The sequence below is a fragment of the Aegilops tauschii genome, chromosome 4 (genome assembly GCF_002575655.3).
Source record: "Aegilops tauschii subsp. strangulata cultivar AL8/78 chromosome 4, Aet v6.0, whole genome shotgun sequence".
NCBI lineage: Eukaryota > Viridiplantae > Streptophyta > Magnoliopsida > Poales > Poaceae > Aegilops > Aegilops tauschii.
In genome coordinates this window covers 469,151,351-469,170,576 of record NC_053038.3, presented here as the reverse complement: position 1 = coordinate 469,170,576, position 19,226 = coordinate 469,151,351, and the positions used below count along the sequence as shown (strand labels likewise).

The 19,226-nt window shown below is 45.6% G+C and overlaps 1 protein-coding gene and 2 long non-coding RNA genes across 3 annotated transcripts; 1 reads left to right on the top strand and 2 right to left on the bottom strand.

Annotated features, from left to right (window-relative positions):
- Positions 1-3,661: 3,661 nt before the first annotated feature.
- Positions 3,662-5,453, bottom strand: LOC123493717 (uncharacterized). The gene is made up of 3 exons (XR_012182880.1): positions 4,856-5,453; positions 4,326-4,770; positions 3,662-4,246 (listed from the first exon to the last, which is right to left on the bottom strand). It is a non-coding gene; the product is annotated as an uncharacterized lncRNA (long non-coding RNA).
- A 791-nt stretch (positions 5,454-6,244) lies between these two features.
- LOC141021368 (uncharacterized) lies at positions 6,245-11,040 on the bottom strand. The gene is made up of 3 exons (XR_012182455.1): positions 10,691-11,040; positions 6,516-6,654; positions 6,245-6,432 (listed from the first exon to the last, which is right to left on the bottom strand). It is a non-coding gene; the product is annotated as an uncharacterized lncRNA (long non-coding RNA).
- Positions 11,041-15,802: 4,762 nt separating this feature from the next.
- On the top strand, positions 15,803-16,186 carry LOC141021966 (uncharacterized). The gene has a single exon (XM_073497832.1). The coding sequence runs from the start codon at positions 15,803-15,805 to the stop codon at positions 16,184-16,186; it is 384 nt and encodes a 127-aa protein (XP_073353933.1).
- The last annotated feature ends 3,040 nt before the right edge of the window (positions 16,187-19,226 follow it).

Sequence of the window (19,226 nt, the reverse complement as noted above, 5' to 3'; positions counted from 1 at the left end):
AGCTTGGCAAACCTCCTGCTATATGGTTGAGGTGGACATTCCCTCTAGGAAATCGCGAGTGCATATTGCGTATTAGAGTCCTTTCAATCAACTCCATACCCTGAGCTAATGTTTATTTAGGAACTTGGTACTTTAAAAAAATTATTGGACCAAAATTTGATACCCTAAACTAATTCTGGAGCTAATGCTAGCCCTTGCTCCTCATGTGTACAGTAAAATAGAAAAAAAATCAAAAAATTCTGAAAAACAATTTATGTGATTTCGTGATGGAATATTGCATGCACAACAAACATTTATGAAAGTATGCCACAAAAAAATCAATTTTTTAATTTTTTTTATTTTACTGTTCACACCAGGACCTGGGTGTAGAAACTCCAGGTCTTTTTTCTTAAACTGTAGAAACTCCAGGTTCATTTAAGTGGTCTTCCACTTGCCTCTGACATTGGCCATGCGCTGGACGATTTGTGCGCGATCGATCGTACTGATCCAACCGTACATGCGGTAGACAAAGTGGAGGCCGTCCGCTAGCTGTGCTTAGTACTGTAGTTCCGATTAATCTTCCCCCGAGGAAGCCAAGGATGGCACGCCATGGTACTTGGGACACGCGCGCAGCCGGCCAGTATGCTTTGCCGCCCGCGTATGTACCACGTCACAAACCATGCTGACTGGACAGAGCCTCTGCGTGCCAGCCAGGCACACCACGAGTTATCCAGTCGCTGCCGTCTCCCACCCCGACCAGTAGCAACACACAGCTGCGGCAGTTCCGCGCTGGGCGATGTAGCCAGGGAGGACGCCCTGCGAGACGCGGGAGTGCGCGCCCGCTATTTTTTTTTAAATAATACATTTTTTTAAATTACAGAAATAATACGCAAAAAAAAGAATTTTCAAAAATAATACACCATCGGCCTACTGCAGGCCGACTGAGCCCAGTCGGCCCACAGCAGGCCGACTGGTGGCCCATCAGTTTGCTGCTGGCCGATTGGGCTGTCGGCCACCCAGATCAAGCCCAGTCGGCCTGCAGTTGGCCGACAGGGTCCAGTCGGCCTGCAGTACACCGATAGGCCTGCAGTGGGCCGACTATGCTCAGTTGGCCTGCTGTGGGCCGACTGGTGCATGCCTATTTTTAATAATACATGATGATATTTTTTTTAAAGTATATATTTTAACACGTTATGAATAGATGGTAACATTTCTTCAAATACATTTTTAATGGAAATACCATTTTTTTAAACCACACAACATTTTTTTAAATGCTTTTCTGAAATTTTCACAAACTTTTTTTAGAAACACGTGAATATTTTCTTAAAATGTCATGATCCATCTAAACATTTTTTAACCCACGTGATATGTGAGTATATTGATTGTAATATCATCTTATATTATGGGATGAAGGGAGTACCATTTTTTACAATGTCATGGATATTTTTTGGAAACACGAGAATATTTCCAGCAAAGGTGACGTACATTCATTTAGTGGCACGAACCATTTCTTTTCATATTTTCCAAAAAAATTGCATGCATTTTTTGAAAGGCGGGAACCTTTTTCCATTGTGATGAACATTTGTTTTGAAAGTTATCGACATTTCCAAACTGCGCTTTTCCCGCCAACCCTTTCCCGCCACCCATTTCCTGCCAACCAATTTCCCGCCACCCGTTTCCCGCCACCCGTTTCCCTCCTCTCATTTCCCGCCAACCTTTCCCGCCATACCGCAGTCGTTCTTTCCCGCCATTTTCTCGTCTCTACCTATAAAACCCCTTTCAGACGGAGCTGGATAAGCATTGCAGTGTAGTGTAGTTGAGATGTCCCATTATCCTTTCGATCGTAGTTTTCACCCTGGGATGAGCAGGACTCTTCTGAGGCTAGCTACCGATTTCAGGATGGATAATAGGATAGTTCCATGGGACGAACTCACCGGTAGTGACACCATAATGAATGAGTTGGCTCACCAATTACGTAGGTCTGGGTGGCCTGAAAGGACCTATGAGGAGGTACGTAAAGAACTTCTTAGGTTGCATGACAGGTGGAAGAAGGTAGTGGTGTCGAAGAGTGGAACTTTCAGAAGGATTGCAGCAAATAATCCATGTTTATGGACTGAGGAGAGCGAGGACGAAGATGATATCTTCATGCCGCCGCTTCCGGGTTCTGCATCGTCGAAGGGCAAGAGTTCTTCATCATCGAAGGGCAAGGTTTCTGCATCGTCGAAGGGCAAGAGTTCTTCATCATCGAAGGGCAAGGTTTCTGCATCGTCGAAGGGCAAGAGTTCTTCATCGTCGAAGGGCAAGAGTTCTGCATCGATCGAGGATGACGATGATGACTTCATGTAGTTTTTATGCTGTATGTTGTGAGTTCAGTTACGTGCCATTTAATTTAGATGTAGTTCTATCTAGTTGTTTGTAATGTCTCGTTGTATGAATATTATGTTCTATCTAAATATGATCTTGTAGTTCCGATAACAGAGTACTAAAATAGAGTAGGCATATGTCTCGTACATAAGTACATAGTCATTTGTCTCATACATAGAATAGACATAAGTCTCACACAGAAATAGATGGTAATGTCTCTACTGATAGATAGGAGCGGCAATGACGACGTCTGGCCTGCCGGGGAGGCGGATCTCGAATGACAAATTCATCACATATAACTCGGTTTCCTGTAGCAATGCAACTGAACAACCCTTTTCCATTCCCATTCGCTCAACATTTCTTGAATCTTGCCATCATCAGTTATGTCAATCAATTTTCTTTCCCCAGGGCCATCTGAATGCTTCCTGCTGACGTAGTACACAAAATCGTCTTCCTTCAACCCTTGCTTCAACATGAATTTAGTCTTCAACCAATCAAAAGTGAGGTCCACTTCACTAACTTGCACAACACTTGGAGACAAGCCTTGGACATGAACAATAGGGCTAAGCACCCACTGAGTACCCTCAGTCATCTGCAACACACAAATCGCATTGAGTACCTAACCTACCCCTTAATATCCCCACTAACAAATATTAGACATGTCTATATATTACGAAGCTATATATTACAGAATATTAACGGAGCAACTAATACAATTCACCCACCTACAAGTATATTACGAATATTTGCCGTAGCAACTACAAATATTGACAGATTAATATATTTGACTGGACTGCCTATATTACGGACCTTTTTTCTGGACTCCTACATATACTGACACTCCTAAATACTTGACATCCACATATAGGACGGATTATTACCGGAGCAACTACACATTTTTACACAACTAATTAGTTGACATGTAAATATATTAACAAATACTACCGGAGCACCTACGAAAAATAAAATGTGGGCTGAAATATACCCTTGAAGCGTGCGTGCGAAGGAAGAACGACGAACGGCGGCCACCAAACTGCCGGTGCTCCGGCTCCAACGAAGAACGACGAACAACAGCTTCACCTCCACCACAGTGCCCCAACTTCACCACCAGCACACTGCAATGCTTATCCAGCTCCGTCTGAAGGGGGTTTTATAGGTAGAGAGGAGAAAATGGCGGGAAAGAACGACTGCGGTATGGCGGGAAAGGGTTGGCGGGAAATGGGAGGAGGGAAACGGGTGGCGGGAAACGGGTGGCGGGAAATGGGGCGGGAAATGGGAGGAGGGAAACGGGTGGCGGGAAACGGGTGGCGGGAAAAAGTTGGCGCGAACATATGGTGGGAAAAAGTTGGCGCGAACATATGACGATGATGACTTCATGTAGTTTTTTATGCTGTATGTTGTGAGTTCAGTTACGTACCATTTAATTTAGATGTAGTTCTATCTAATTGTTTGCAATGTCTCGTTGTATGAATATTATGTTCTATCCAAATATGATCTTGCACTTCCGATAACAGAGTACTAAAATAGAGTAGGCATATGTCTCGTACATAAGTACATAGTCATTTGTCTCATACATAGAATAGACATAAGTTTTACACAGAAATAGATGGTATTGTCTCTACTGATACATAGAAGCGTCAGTGACGACGTCTGGCCTGGCGGGGAGGCGGATCTGGAATCGGGGACCATCCCAACCTGTCGGGTGCCCTAATGTGACGAGGAGGAATCTCAGACTCTCCCTGGTCATGCTGTGTATCCTGTGTGGGGCCTGGTGGAGGAGTCGAAAACATGTTCATCCACTGGGTGTGCTGCGACATCCGAGCCTGTATGTTGTCCTCGGGATGTTGATCACTCCCCCACGTATCATGTGATGCCGACATAGACGCCTGATATCCATAGGCCCCTACGCGATGGAACGTTTCATCATGAAGAATGAGGTCGCGTCAATTAATATTGAAAACAATAAATATGAAGACACATACCTGCTGGGTGTGACGTCTGCTCTGGCTGAAACACGAAACTGGACGAGGGACCGTGCTGCTGTGGCTGTGGAGATAACACGAAGCTCGACGAGGGACCGTGTTGCTGTGGCTGTGGAGAAAACACGAAGCTCGACGTGGGACCATAGTGCTGCGGGTGCCACGTAGAACTGCCAGGTTGGTCAGGACGGGGTGGCCTGGTTGTCGGCTGCTGTGCTAGACGTGGACGTGGTTGATGTCGGTGCATGGAGTGACGCGGCTGCTCCTGCTCGTGCTGAACAACATCGGTTCTCCGGGTGCACGTGATAGCCTCGTACACAGTCCGTATCTTATTCTGAATTCTTTCCAAGAAGGGCTGTACCACTGGACGATGATGAAGAAGAGGTCTAGACGATAGTGATCGTCCAAAGGTGGTCACGTCGTCGTACAGTTCGCGTGTCAAGGTAGCCTGCAAATTTCCATGACGATTAATAATGTCTGTCTCTTGCACGTCAAAGTATGTGACAACATTACGTAAAGAAAAAATATCTTACCGCGTACTGCCTAGAGCCCGAAGTATCATAGCTCGGGTACATATCCGACGGAGTAGGATCCGGTAACTCCTCTGGGTGGGAGTACTCAACAATGCGTAACCGTGTTCCGGTCATGTAGCGCCGCAAATAGAGATTGAATTCATCGAGATCGAAATTGTGATTCTCGTGCCATAGATTTGTGTTTGCTGTCTCCCATTCTATAACATACGGCTCTAGTCTAACTAGCCAGTCAGCAGTTGTCCTGTTCATGCCCTTCCTTGTCGTCCTAAAATTGTGGTGTGTGTTCAACAATTACCTAAAGCTTCGAATGGAGTACTATGAAAGAAAATGCAACATTGAAAAACTGGTTAATACCTGTGGATGTGTGATGGCACCGGGTTCTCTATAGGGGGAGGTAGCTCCAACTGCAGAAGACCAAATTGCCTCATAACCCTCTGTTGTGCCATCTCCTCGACGAAGACATCGAAGATGATCTTCGATTTTGTCATCCAGTAATCTCGGTCCCTTGTGCATAGCACAGACATACCAGCAGGGTATCTCTCTTGTATGGCTGCTTCCGTGTAGGGCTGCCAGATGACCCCGGTGTACGCATCGAACTGCTCGTTCAATGCTGTGTATGCCTTCCTGGTCTGATCACTAGCAAAGCGTCTCTGCAGAGAATAAAAGTTAGTAGCCGCTAGCATCGAACGATCTCTTGTGCAGAAAAAGTTGCATTAAACTACAACACGGTGCATACCTTGCGACGAGTCCAACACAGACCGAAAGTAGGCATGTCGATGCCATCAACATCAAACATGGCGTCTATAGGCTCATGAACACGTACATCTGGTCGCCCTATAGAGAACCTCTCCCACGACCACAGCTGGAGGAATAGAGGGCATCCAAGAAGGGCTGGCTTTCTCGATGTAAGCTGGCAACCGTTGCACATACCTCGGTATGTAGCCGCTAACACCGCCGAACCCCAACTCCTCTGTCTGATCTGATCCGCTGTTTGAGCGCTCGCTATCTCGAGTGCCATAGGGATGTAGAGGGCGCTAATAGTGGTGACATGGTTCTCCGTGAACATCACCTTGCCGAAAAGCCACAGTAAGTAGGCCTCGAGGCTCCGAGTGATCTGTTCCGCAGTCAACGGCGCCCGGAAGTTCTGGATCTGCATTAAGCGAAGAGAAAGTTTTAGTAAGCCGCAATTATTTTCTGTAAAACTTTATGCGCGATAACTTGAAGATAATAGGTAGGGGAAATTACCCGGAAATTTAGCAACCACTCATACTTAGGTCCGTGATGCTCCCATACCGGATCCGGAGCATCCAGAAAAACACCGTGAAAACGTTCTGTAAGAGCTCGCTCCCAACCAGCCGGGGCGTCCTACGGCATGACCTGCCAACGGTAGTCCGAGCAAAAGTGACACATCCTCCAGAGTAGGAGCCATCTCTCCCCATCTGAAGTGAAACGTGTGGGTCTCTGGCCTCCAACGGTCCACTAAGCATCTCAGCAAAGACCCATCGATGGCGACGCGTTTCTCACCCGGGATAGACTCAACCAGACGCGCGAAAGGTAAAAGGCCGGCCCATTTCAACCTTCATCAGAGAACTTTTCAGTTAGTGTCTCCCATTTCAACCATTAATATGCATGTCAGTGTGCAAATTAATAAAGCACGTACCGCTGAATCCATCCTGAGTGTATCTTCCAGTTTTCCTTAGGAGTGCGAGTGACCAGAGGCTCAAGCTTGCGCTCATACCATATCGCAGCACGATGACCCCTATCAATGTCCCCATTCAGCAACCACAATCCCGACATTTCTGCACATACAAAATTCAGAACATAGTGTCACACTTAATAAAAATTCAGAACATAGTGCCACACTTAATAAAAATTCAGAACATAGTGCCACACTTAATAAAAATTCAGAACATAGTGCCACACTTAATAAAAATTCAGAACATAGTGCCACACTTAATACAAATTCAGAACATAGTGCCACACCACACTTAATACAAATTCAGAACAAACTAGTGCTGGCTTAGCTTCTTCCTCTCGCCCTTACTCCTCTACTGCCTCTACCTCCTCTTCTTCCCTAGTTGCCTCGTCCACGCCCAGTGACGAAAGTGGGACAATTAGTGTCCCTATGGCCAAATTCATTGCATAGAATGCATTGCCTAGTCGGACCTCCTACTTCAGATTCATCCATATCATTTCGGATGCGTTGACACTGCCGTCTGCCTCTACTTGTACGCATATGCTCTGGGTTTGGAATGTAACGCCTTTCGGCGGGGTTGACGCTGTTGAAATTACCCATTGATCGAAAACCCATCAGCTCACCTGTCCAGGTATTGAGGACAGCCTCTTTCAGAAAATATGGAGACACAAACGATATTGCGTCCATTCCAAGCTGCCCGCAAGCAGCAAGTACATGTGAGCAAGGTAGGTGAAGCAATTTCGGTTTATTGCATGTGCACTCACACGTTGGCCAGGCTTCATTGCGAATTTTCACCTCATGCGTCCTCAACTCATTTGCACATCCGAATTTGTTGTTGGCTAAGCGGACCTCAAACCTTCTTTCTTGATTACCGATGGCGACTACAGTGTGTGACCTAGCTTTTTGCATCTTGTTGTCCATGTACTTCGTGACTCTTTCACAGTACCGTGTATTTGGGTTGTTCAAGATATGCTGCTCTGCTATTTGACGTCTGTCTCTGAAATACTTGACGGTGCCATAGAAAATACCCTCAACGATGGCTGTAAGTGGCAATGCCCGGTTTCCTCTGAGGACAAAGTTGTATGTTTCCGCGAGGTTCGTTGTCATGACACCGTACCTTGCTCCATGTGTGTCATGTAGCAAAGACCACCTCTCCAGAGGCTCATGCTCTATCCACTGCTCGAAGGTTTTAATCGACCTCCCGAGCCTTCTCCTAGTACCAGGTGGGTCAAAGCCTGGCAGGTCACATAGCCCAACAGCCTCCTCCTCCACGGCCGATGTTCCTGTTGCCAACTGTGCAGCTACTGCTTCAACATGTGCCCTCACCGCTGCATCTCTTGCAGCTTTCCTGTCCCTCACGTGTCTCTGCGTGCACACATTAAGTCTGTCGCGTATCAAATTGTACTTCCATAACTGGTTCTGCTTGCAGAGTTTTTTGAACAAATTCATCAGGTTCTTATTTCTAAACTGCGAGAAGAAATTAGCCCCGAGATGGCGCATGCACCAACGGCTCTGCAAGTCCTGCCATGGAACTTGTTCCTCAGGGCCTGGGTTTGTCAGTGTCCTTATCCCACTGAGTATACCTGCATGCCTGTCATGAAGGATGCACACATTGGGCTTCTCCTTCACAACTGATATTTTCAACTGCCCGAAGAACCATGTCCAACTTTCAATGTTCTCACTCTCCACAAAAGCAAATGCCAGTGGGACGACTTGATTTTGGCCGTCTTGACCTATGGCTGTCAGGATCTGACCCTTGTACTTGCCTGTGAGAAAAGTACCGTCAACACATATCACCGGTCGGCAATGCCTGAAAGCTTCGATGCATACACCGAAAGAGAAGAAGAGACGATGCAAAACCCTCACAGTTGGGAACTCTGGCATGAACATGTCTTGGATATCGATATAGGTGCCTGGATTCCGCTACTGCAGGGTGTGGAGGAGGTGGACAAGAGAGTCATATGCATCAAAATAAGAACCAAATCTCCTCTCAAGCGCTGCATGCTTAGCCCTCCAAGCCTTGCCATAAGAAATTCTGTACTTCAACCTGGCGAACACTTTTGTCTGCACTGCCTTCACTTCCATAGCTTTGCCTTGCACTATCTCATCGTAAAACAGTCGAGCAATAAGCGTGGATGAAAGGTTGGCATGATCTTGAGGGATGCAGGGAATAAGACAAGTGTGATTAACTAAGTCACTTATCACCCAACTTGTGCCATACTTAGGGAGAAAGCCGTGCACCCTTGCGGGACAATCTGCGTTCTTGCATACCATTGTGAGGAATTTCTGACTGGACACCTCAGCTTTGAAAACCCTTTGCGTGGACATTGCCCAATTAATTATTGCATCCTTCAGGGCTTGCTTGTTCGGATACATAGCACCCGTCGCAATATTGTTCTGGTGATATTGCCAGGCTGAATCATGTCCATCATTCACGGTCATTGCAGATGATAAGTCATGATTCCACCATGCAGGATTCGGGACCTCCTCTGCATTTTCTTCTTCATCTGACTCGTCAGAATCATCGGCATGACCCCTTTCAACATCGGTGTCTTCTTCTTCCATCTGGTTCTGCATGTGCCCATCTACCTCGTCAGCGTCCACCTCGCCATTGTAATCACCATCGACATTTCCTCCTTCTACCTGACTACTCTGCCCTGGTTCATAACCATAAGCATTTCCTCCTTCTACCTGACTGCTCTGTCCTTGTTCGTAACCATAAGCATTTCCTCCTTCTACATGACTGCTCTGTCCTTCGTAGCCACCCTCCCCTTCATGTGCAGTGACCTCCTTCACGACGGGAAGCAATAAAGCAACAGGATTGCATCCCCTTCGTTCACAACCTTGTAACCACCGCACCCAATCGGAGTCTCCCTCTATTGGCCTCAAATAGAAGTAAATTTTTGAACTTGACCGTGTCCACAATGCATGAACACCGACGGTGTGTGTTTCAGTATCAAGACCTAAACTTGCCGCAATCCATTCTTTCAACTGACTAACAGACCATGTTTGTGGTGCGCTGATTGCCACCTCTATGTGAGTAAATTCACTCAGATCTGCTCCCAACTCATTTGTTTGGACAGTACCAGGACCATAGTAAAATCTCAACTTCACTACATCGGACATCTCGACTCACCTATTTTTTTTCAACATAGAAATACAAGTATTAGACATGTCTATATATATATTACCAGGACCATAGTAAATTTCACGATCAATATAATTTAATCTATGTGGACGATTATGATGAGTTCCTTGACTCTTGTTTTAATAATAATATAATAAATAGGCCCATGTTTACTAATAATAAATAGGCCTCAAATAATAATAATAATATAACCGACAAATATGATAATTCAGTTTATTTGAATTATATGGCCCATGTTGATGTATTTTTTATTTTAATCTATGTTAAGAATAATTTAGAAAAAGGCATGCGTCTTATTTCTACGATCATGTAAAATTCTTCCTTGCAAAGAAGTTTTTATCCGAAGTTTTTTTGTTAAACTACAGCGTGGCCGTTTAAAAAAAACAGTGTGGCATTGCTTGTTATGGGTTAAACTTTAGAAAATACGCATAATAAAGGTTAGCGGGTAATCCGCTTCATATTGGCATCGGGTACGGACTGAAACATTTTTTAACATGTAGTTCTACTTTTCCCATTTTTTGTTTGCTTGTTAAATTTCCATCACACTGACATGCTATGCACATGCCGACCCCAACTCTTTAAAAAAAACTTGTCTCTTCTTTCCAACTTTTTATTCATGTTTCCAACTTCTTATCCCGCACCTGTGTACGTGTCAAGTATTAAGCAACAACTTATTATCCCCACTAACAACTAATACAATTCACACACCTACAACTATATTACGAATATTTGCCGTAGCAACTACAAATATTTACGTATACTACTGGGCAAATAACAATAATCGCACACAAATTTAATTTCACATTGAACGAAGCGTGCGTGCGAACGAATAATATTTATGTATACTACCGGGGCAAATAACTTCCGTATACTACCGGGCCAAATAACAATAATCACACACAAATATTTACGTATACTACCGCGGCAAATAACAATATTTACGTATACTACCGGAGCACCTACGAAAAATAAAATATGGGCTGAAATATACCCTTGAAGCGTGCGTGCGAACGAAGAACGAAGAATGATGAACGACGAACGACGAACGACGAACGAGGACGAACGAAAAACTGCCGCTGCTCCGGCTCCAACGAAGAACGACGAACAACAGCTTCACCTCCACCTCACTGCCCCAACTTCACCACCACCACACTGCCCCAACTTCACCACCACCACCTCCACCAAAATGCTCACCACGACCACCACGAGCTACCCCGTCAGTAGATCGACACCTCTTTTGGCTGCCCTAAATGAGTTGAACCCATTCACGGTGCCAAAATCGCGAAAATGTAGCTCATTTAGGTGTACAAATGTGTGCCATTTTTCTGTAGAGAGAGGAGGAGGAAGAACACGGAAGAATGAGCCACGGGAGAAGAAGAATGGAGGAAGGAGAGGAAAGAGAGGATAAGGGCGGGCCGGCCAGCGCGCGTCAGGTCGGCAGCACCCTGTCGGCCACCAGGTGGCCGATCGGCGGGCGGCAGGCCGACAGGGGCGCACCACGCCGACAGGCCACTGCCTCCCCCTCGCGACGTGGCCCGACCAACCACAGGCCGCCGCGTGCCAGCCCGGCCTGCAGTCGGCCTCCTGCTAGCCGATCGGCCTGCTGTGGGCCGACTGGGCTCAGTCGGCCTGCAGTGGGCCGACGGTGTATTATTTTTGTAAATTCTTTTTTCTGCGTATTATTTCTGTAATTTAAAAAAATGTATTATTTAAAAAAAATTAGCTGCGCGGCCCCGGGTGTCCGACCAGCCGCAACTGCCAAGGCTGCTCTTTCTTTGTTCCAATCCCGCCCGCCCCCGGTACGGTACCGCCTCGCCTGCACGCGCCCCCTTCTCCCGCGCCTCCCCTTCGTTGCGCTCGTCGGCGAGGTGCTTTTGTCTTCTCTCTGATCCGCGCACCACCGGAGCGCCATGGGCGGTCTGCCTCCTCCTCGTGTGTTCTCGGTGTTGGCCTCCTCCTTGCCCACCGAGCCGTCCCGTTTCTTTCTTCTCGTGTGTGCATAATTCTCATGTCTGTTTGTTGATTCCTAAGGAGACCGGTTGATATTGCAGACAACCTGCGAACGTATTTAAATTGGGGAGAATTCTTTCAATGAAGCAAGGTGGTACTATTCTAGGCTACCTTGATTAAAATCTTCTGATGATAGTATGAAAGGGCGCGTTTGATTATCACATAAGTTTTACCATGGGTGCAGGCCCTGCAAGGCCCATCTGAGCGACAGGAAGAAGCGAGGCGGCAGCCCAACCTAGCTATGTATCAGGAAATCGAACGCGTCTTACGAAGAAACAAAGCGACGGACGACCAGAAACCCAATTTTCTTTATTATTAGGTAAAGAAAATAAAACGCAAAAACACAATTTGAAAGCTGAAGAAGGAAGATGGTAGTTGGATAGAGGGAGAGGAGCAACTGAAAAATCACATTGCTGGCTATTTTTATAGTCTCTTCTCATCCACAGTCAGGCAGGAAAATGAGGCCATTTTGCAAGCAATAAATCCAAAGGTAAATGAAGGCATGAACAGAGTCCTTTGCGTCGAATAGACAGAGGATGAGATTCGGGAGGCCTTATTCAGCATTGGAGATTTGAATGCTCTGGTCCTGATGGGATGCGAGCAATCTTTTTCAAAAAGTTTTGGCAAACTATAGGGGATCAAATAACGTCGGAGGTGGTCAATGTCCTGAAATGCCAGACGGATGGAACAATACGATGATTGTCTTAATCCCAAAAACAGCGAAGCCAGAAAAATTAAAATATTTGAGACCAATAAGTCTCTGCAATGTACTTTACAAGGTGGTCTCCAAGGTGATAACGCGTAGACTAAAACCAATTCTAACTGACATCATATCCTTGAATCAAAGTGCATTTGTGCCGAGGCGCATGATCTTAGACAATATCCTATTGGCGTATGAACTTTCGCATTTTCTCCGTAGAGGAGGAAAGGGAGGCACATGCTACGCGGCACTCAAGTTGGATATGAGTAAAGCATATGATAGGGTAGAATGGAAATTCTTAAATGATATGATGATCCAAATGGGATTTAACAAGAACTGGGTTAAGCTAGTGATGAAGTGCATTACAACAGTTAAATATCAAGTGAAGGTCAATAGAGATGTCACAGAAGTGCTTGTACCGCAGAGGGGATTACGGCAGGGAGACCCACTATCTCCATACATGTTCCTCATATGTGCTGAAGGGTTCCCAACCATGTTACATAAAGCAGAAGCAAATCAAAGATTGAAAGGGATTAAAATCTGTAGGCAAGCCCCAAGTGTCAGCCACTTATTATTTGTAGATGATTCGTTATTGCTAATGGAGGCAAATGCCAATGCAGCCCAGGAAGTGAACAGAATCTTGCATATTTATGAAGCATGCTCAGGACAAATGACCAATAAGAAAAAATCAGCAATAGTGTTTAGCAAGAACACAGAGGAAATAAAAAGAAATGAGATGAAGAGGATCTTAGGCATCAACATTGAAGGTTTTTCAGGCAGATACTTAGGCCTACCAGTATACATAGGCAAGAACAAAACAAAGACCTTCAACTTTATAAGGGAGAGAGTGTGGAAGAAAATCCAAGGAGGAAATGACAAACTTCTATCATAAGCAGGCAAGGAGATATTGATTAAAGCAGTTGCTCAAGCAATACCAGTTTACGCCATGTCATGCTTTGATCTCACAAAATCATTTTGTGAGGACTTAAACTCTATGATCAATCGTTACTGGTGGAGCCAGATGGACAAAGAAAATAAAATTCATTGGGTAAGCTGGGACAAAATGACATAACCAAAGAAGGATGGAGGATTAGGTTTTAGGAACTTACATCTTTTTAACCTTGCCATGCTAGCCAAGCAAGCATGGCACATCATTCAGAACCCTGCTCACTTTGTTCACGAGTGCTAGCAGCATGATACTTCCCTAATGGTTCGATTTTGCAAGCAACTCCAAGTGTAGGCATCTCCTATGCATGGCCAAGTATTCTGAAGGGAGTCCAATTATTAAAAAGGGGATAATATGGCGGGTTGGGAACGGGAAAGGCATTAGAATCTGATGTGACCCTTGGATCCCGAGAGGTAGTACAAGAGGAATAATATCACCAAAGGTGTCGGGGGGATGAACCCCAGGCAGGCAACGGAATCCGGATCCTCTTCAAAAATAACGGGGCCAGCAATGCCCCTCAAGCCGGCCCACGCTTGGCCGGGTCGCTCCACCAGCTCCAGACAGCCGAGCCCGGCGCACCAAGACTTCCCCAACAAGCCAGCTCCACCCTTGGCGTGTTCTCCAACCCGGCCACGGGTCAGCTCCCGTCCCATCCCAGCCGTACGATGGGACGAGTCTCCACCTACCGATGACGGAGGCAACAGTACCCCGCCCATGCCTCAAGTCAGCCGGGGCGTGGCAACAGTGCCCAACCTACCCGCTGACCAGGGCCGGCGTGGAAACAGTGCAATCATCATCACCAATGACACCAGCAAGCGGCGACCTGACGGAGCGCCACTGTAGCGGATTCAACCCGGCCACTCCCTGGCGATCGACAAGACGGCCAACAGTGCCCCTGTACCCAGCGGGCCCCGCATTCGGAGAACCCGGCGAGCACTGGCCCCCGGCGGGTCCCAGTGTCGGCTTCCCGGACAATGACAACACGGCCCCACGGCCTTGTAACATTACCCTTGTACCCCTGGGGGGTTTCCCTATAACCCCCCCAGGAGCCCTCATGCATACGGGCACGATAGGAGCAACCAATCACTCACTCACACACACACGCACCTAGCAAGCAACACCCGAGGAGAGGGAGCAGCCTAAGCCCTGGCATGTCCTCCTTCTTCCTCCATACAGCTCTAGGAGCAACTCTGTACTGTTACATATAAACCACACTCGGCTGGACTAGGGGTGTTATCTTTCAGAAGAGCCCCAAACCTGGGTATGTCTTGCGTCCCACGCTCGCTCATGCCGACCTTGCCGCTGGAGCCCACCAGAGCCCTCGAGCCTCATCCTATCTTTGGCCATCCCTTGGCATCTATCGTGTGCCCACCACGACAAAAGGGAAACGACTTGCTCTCGAAGGTGTCGGTGTCAAAAACGGTGGATCTCGGGTAGGGGGTCCTGAACTGTGTGTCTTGGATCGATGGGGAACAGTAGACGTGGGACACGATATTTACCCAGGTTCGGGCTCTCTCTAAGAGGTAAAACCCTACGTCCTGCTTGATTATATTGCTTTTGTATATGAGGATTACAGAGTAGATCTACTACGAGATCAGATGAACTAAACCCTAACTAGTAGGATGGCGATTGTTCTTCTAGCCTCTACGGACTAAACCCTCTGGTTTATATAGACACCAGGGATACTAGGGTTTACATATAGTCGGTTACCCCAAGAGAACACAGGATCTTCCATCTTGACTTGGAGCACACACCAAGGAACAAAAGGTCTTCGGTCCGGACGCAATACAGCCCAACTGTCCGGCCCATCCCGGATAAGCCGGCCACCCGAGGACCCCCTAGTCCAGGACTCCCTTAGTAGCCCCCGAACTAGCCTTCAACACCGGCTTCCTGTAACTCCCATGACTGCAGAGTCTGGCTTGCAGGCAGGTTCCCTCTTCTTCTAAATATTCGGAATAATCTTCTCCAATTAGGCCTTTAAATGGTGCTTGATCCAGTTCAGCTATGCGCCGGGCCATATCCGGATTCTGAACTGTCGATTTGACTTAGCCTCGAAGGCCAACCACTCCAATGTGAATAGTATTTTTGATTGACAACTTTTGTCAAAGGGTCACGACCAATCGAACCATTATGAGGACTCGATGCGCGGCTCGAGGCGCTCCCTCCAACAACACGTTCCATCGAGGTGGAGATCGTGTTTCGTTCTTTAAGGGGTTTGATCAATGATACCCCATATCTATGCGCGTGTGATGCTTCAGATATAGCGGGAAGTGGCGATGCCAACAACACGTTTAAAGGACTCCTGGTACCCCGACTGCTTATAAAAAGAAAACAACCACAGTTATCCCCGTACGCCTTCTTCTTCCTCTCGCCACAACCTTTCCCAATCCACAGAGCTCAAGCGCCATGCAACAACCTTCCTCAAGGACCTCCCCTCGAGCTCGGCAATGGCCAGATCTGGAGCGAAAGGCAAATGGGAGTCCTCGTGCGTCACCAACAAGGACGTCGAGGACCTGAAGCTAGCGGGCTACCTCTCGCCCGATATTGCTCACCGAGCCCCCGAGGAGGGTCAACTCGTGCCGACGCCCTGCGCCGGTGAGCGGGTGGTGTTCATTCCCCATTTTATCAGGGGACTGGGCTTCCCCCTCCACCCGTTCGTTCGGGGACTGATATTCTACTACGGGCTAGACTTCCACGACTTGGCGCCGAACTCCTTCCTCCACATCTCGACCTTCACCATCATTTGCAAGGCCTTTCTTCGGGTCCAGCCACACTTCGGCCTCAGGCTGAAGGTGTTCAACGTCAAGCCAAAGATCATTGATGGCCAGTAATGACCCACAAGTATAGGGGATCAATCGTAGTCCTTTCTATAAGTAAGAGTGTCGAACCCAACGAGGAGCAGAAGAAAATGACAAGTGGTTTTCGGCAAGGTATTCTCTGCAAGCACTGAAATTGTCGATAACAGATAGTTTGATAGCAAGATAATTTGTAACGAGCAAGTAACAGGAATAGTAGATAAAGTGCAGCAAGGTAGCCCAATCCTTTTGTGACAAAGGGCATGCCAAAACTGCCTCTTATAATAAGCAAAGCGTTCTTGAGGGTACACGGGAATTTCACCATATCACTTTCATCATGTTGATTTGATTCGTGTTCGTTACTTTGATAATTTAATATGTGGGTGGACCAGTGCTTAAGTGTTGTTCTTACTTGAACAAACCTCCTACTTATGATTAACCCCCTCGCAAGCATCCGCAACTACGAGAAAAGTATTAAGATAAAATCTACCCATAGCACTAAACTTTTGGATCGAAATCGTTCCCTTACGAAGTAGCGCATAAACTAGGGTTTAAGCTTCTGTCACTTTAGCAACCCATCATCTAATAACTACTCCACAATGCATTCTCATAGGCTCAAGTATGGTGAAGTGCCACGTAGTCCACGTTCACATGACACCACTAAGGGAATCACAGCATACATATCATCAAAATATTGAACACATATCAAGTTCACATGATTAGTTGCAACATGACTTCTCCCGTGACCTCAAGAACAAAAGTAACTACTCACAAACGATAATCATGCTCAAAATCAGAGGGGTTTTAAATAGCATAATGGATCTAAACATATAATCTTCCACGAAATAAACCATATAGTAATCAACTACAAGTTGTAATAAACACTACTAGTCACCAACAAGTTCTAATCTAAGGTTCCGATACAAAGATTGAACACAAGAGATGAACTAGGATTTGAGAGGAGATGGTGATGTTTAAGATGTTGATGGAGATGTCCCTCCCAAAGATGGGAGAGTTGTTGGTGATGACGATGGCGATGATTTCCCCCTACGGGAAGGAAGTTCCCCGGCGGAATCGCTCCGCCGGAGGGCAAAAGTGCTCCTGCCCAAGTTCCGCCTCGAGACGGCGGCGCTTCGTCCGAAAGTCCTCCCCTTATTTTTTCTAGGTCAGAATGACTTATATACCAGAAGATGGGCACCGGAGGTGGGACGAGGAGGGCACAACCCACCAGGGCGCACCTGGACTGCCTGGCGCGCCCAGGTGGGTTTTGCCTACCTGGTGGGCCCCTCTGGTAGTTATTTGCTCCAATATTTTTCATATATTGCAAAACAATTCTCCGTAAATTTTCAGCCCATTTGGAGATGTGCAGAATAGGTAACTCTGATGTAGCTTTTTCAGGTCCAGAATTCCAGTTGCCAGTATTCTCCCTCTTTGTGTAAACCTTGCATATTATGAGAGAAAAGGCATTGGAATTACTCCAAAAAGCATTATTATGCATAAAAATTATAAATAATAGTAGGAAAACATGATGCGAAATGGATGTATCAACTCCCCAAGCTTAGACCTCGCTTGTCCTCAAGCAAAAAACCGAAATCGGAAAACATGTCCACATGCTTAGAGAGAGAGGTGTCGATAAAAAACAAAATACGGACATAGAAGCATCATGATTATTATTATAACAACAAAGAACTTAATCATAAAGCTTTATCATATAACTTTTATCATATAACTTCTCATGAACAAGTAACAATTCATCACAACATTGAAGTATAAAGCACAAACTCTATTGAAAACCAACAAACTATGTTCTTAGTCAACTTTGCAACTACAATTCATCATATTTTCAGGAAGGGTCACGTGTCGGAGCCTTTAGGCAAGTCCATATACTCAACCATCATATAATCTTCTATGATTGCTAAGACTCACAGCATACCCATGAACAAAAAGTTTCCACCGGACACATAGAAAGATAGGGGCTTATAGTTTCGCCTCCCCACGTATTCACCTCAAGGGTGATGTCAATAGTAATAACTCATGCCCGCTCATATCCAACTGGATATATGTGCCTAGATCTTTCCTCACCACATGATGCTTGCAAAAAGAGAAAATAAAAAGGAATAGGGAAGAATACTTTGACACTTGCATAAAAGTAAATACATAAAAGCAGAAGATAGGCCCTTTGTAGAGGGAAGCAGAGGTTGTCATGCGCTTTTTGTTTGCATGCAAATCCCTTAATGCAAAAGAACATCACATTATATTGCCCCTTATGATGGCAACCCTTATTATGCAGTCTGTCGCTTTTATTATTTTGCCATCACAAATTTGTACAATGCTCAATTTTCTCTTACATTAAATGATCCAACACATCTAGAAGCAATTTTTATTGCCTTATTGCACCGATGACAACTTACTTGAAGGATCTTACTCAATCCATAGGTAGGTATGGTGGAATCTCAAGGCATGAATTTGGGTTTAAGGTTTTTGGATGCATAAGTAGTATCTCTACTTAGTGCGGAATTTTTGGCTAGCAAAGATAATGAGCAAACACCACATGTTGAAGGATCTGTGACAATATAACTTCTATGTGAATATGAACAAACATAAATCATTACGTTGTCTTCCTTGTCCAATGTCAACAATTTTGGCATATAATATTTAATGGGGGCTCACAATCATAAAAGATGTCCAAGATAGTGTATTTGCATGTGAATCTTCTCTTACCTTATTAATTCTTTCATGAATTACAATGATCTTTCATGAATGACCAATGCTATGTTTATCAATCTCCAATAAATTTTACCACTTATACTTTTCCTTATGTAATGTCATTACTTACCATAAGATTAGCATATGATCTTTTTCATTTATTTTCGTTTCTTTTTATTGAAACATAAGAAAAAAAACAAAACTCAAACTAAACTTTATTATATATCTCACACACGATTACATAGATATGTAGATCACTAAGCAAGCACTCGAAAAGATATGATCGAACTAAACTTTTATTGAACTAAACCAAAGGATAACAAAAGATCCAACTAAAATATATAAAGGCAAAGATAGTGGTGGTGATACG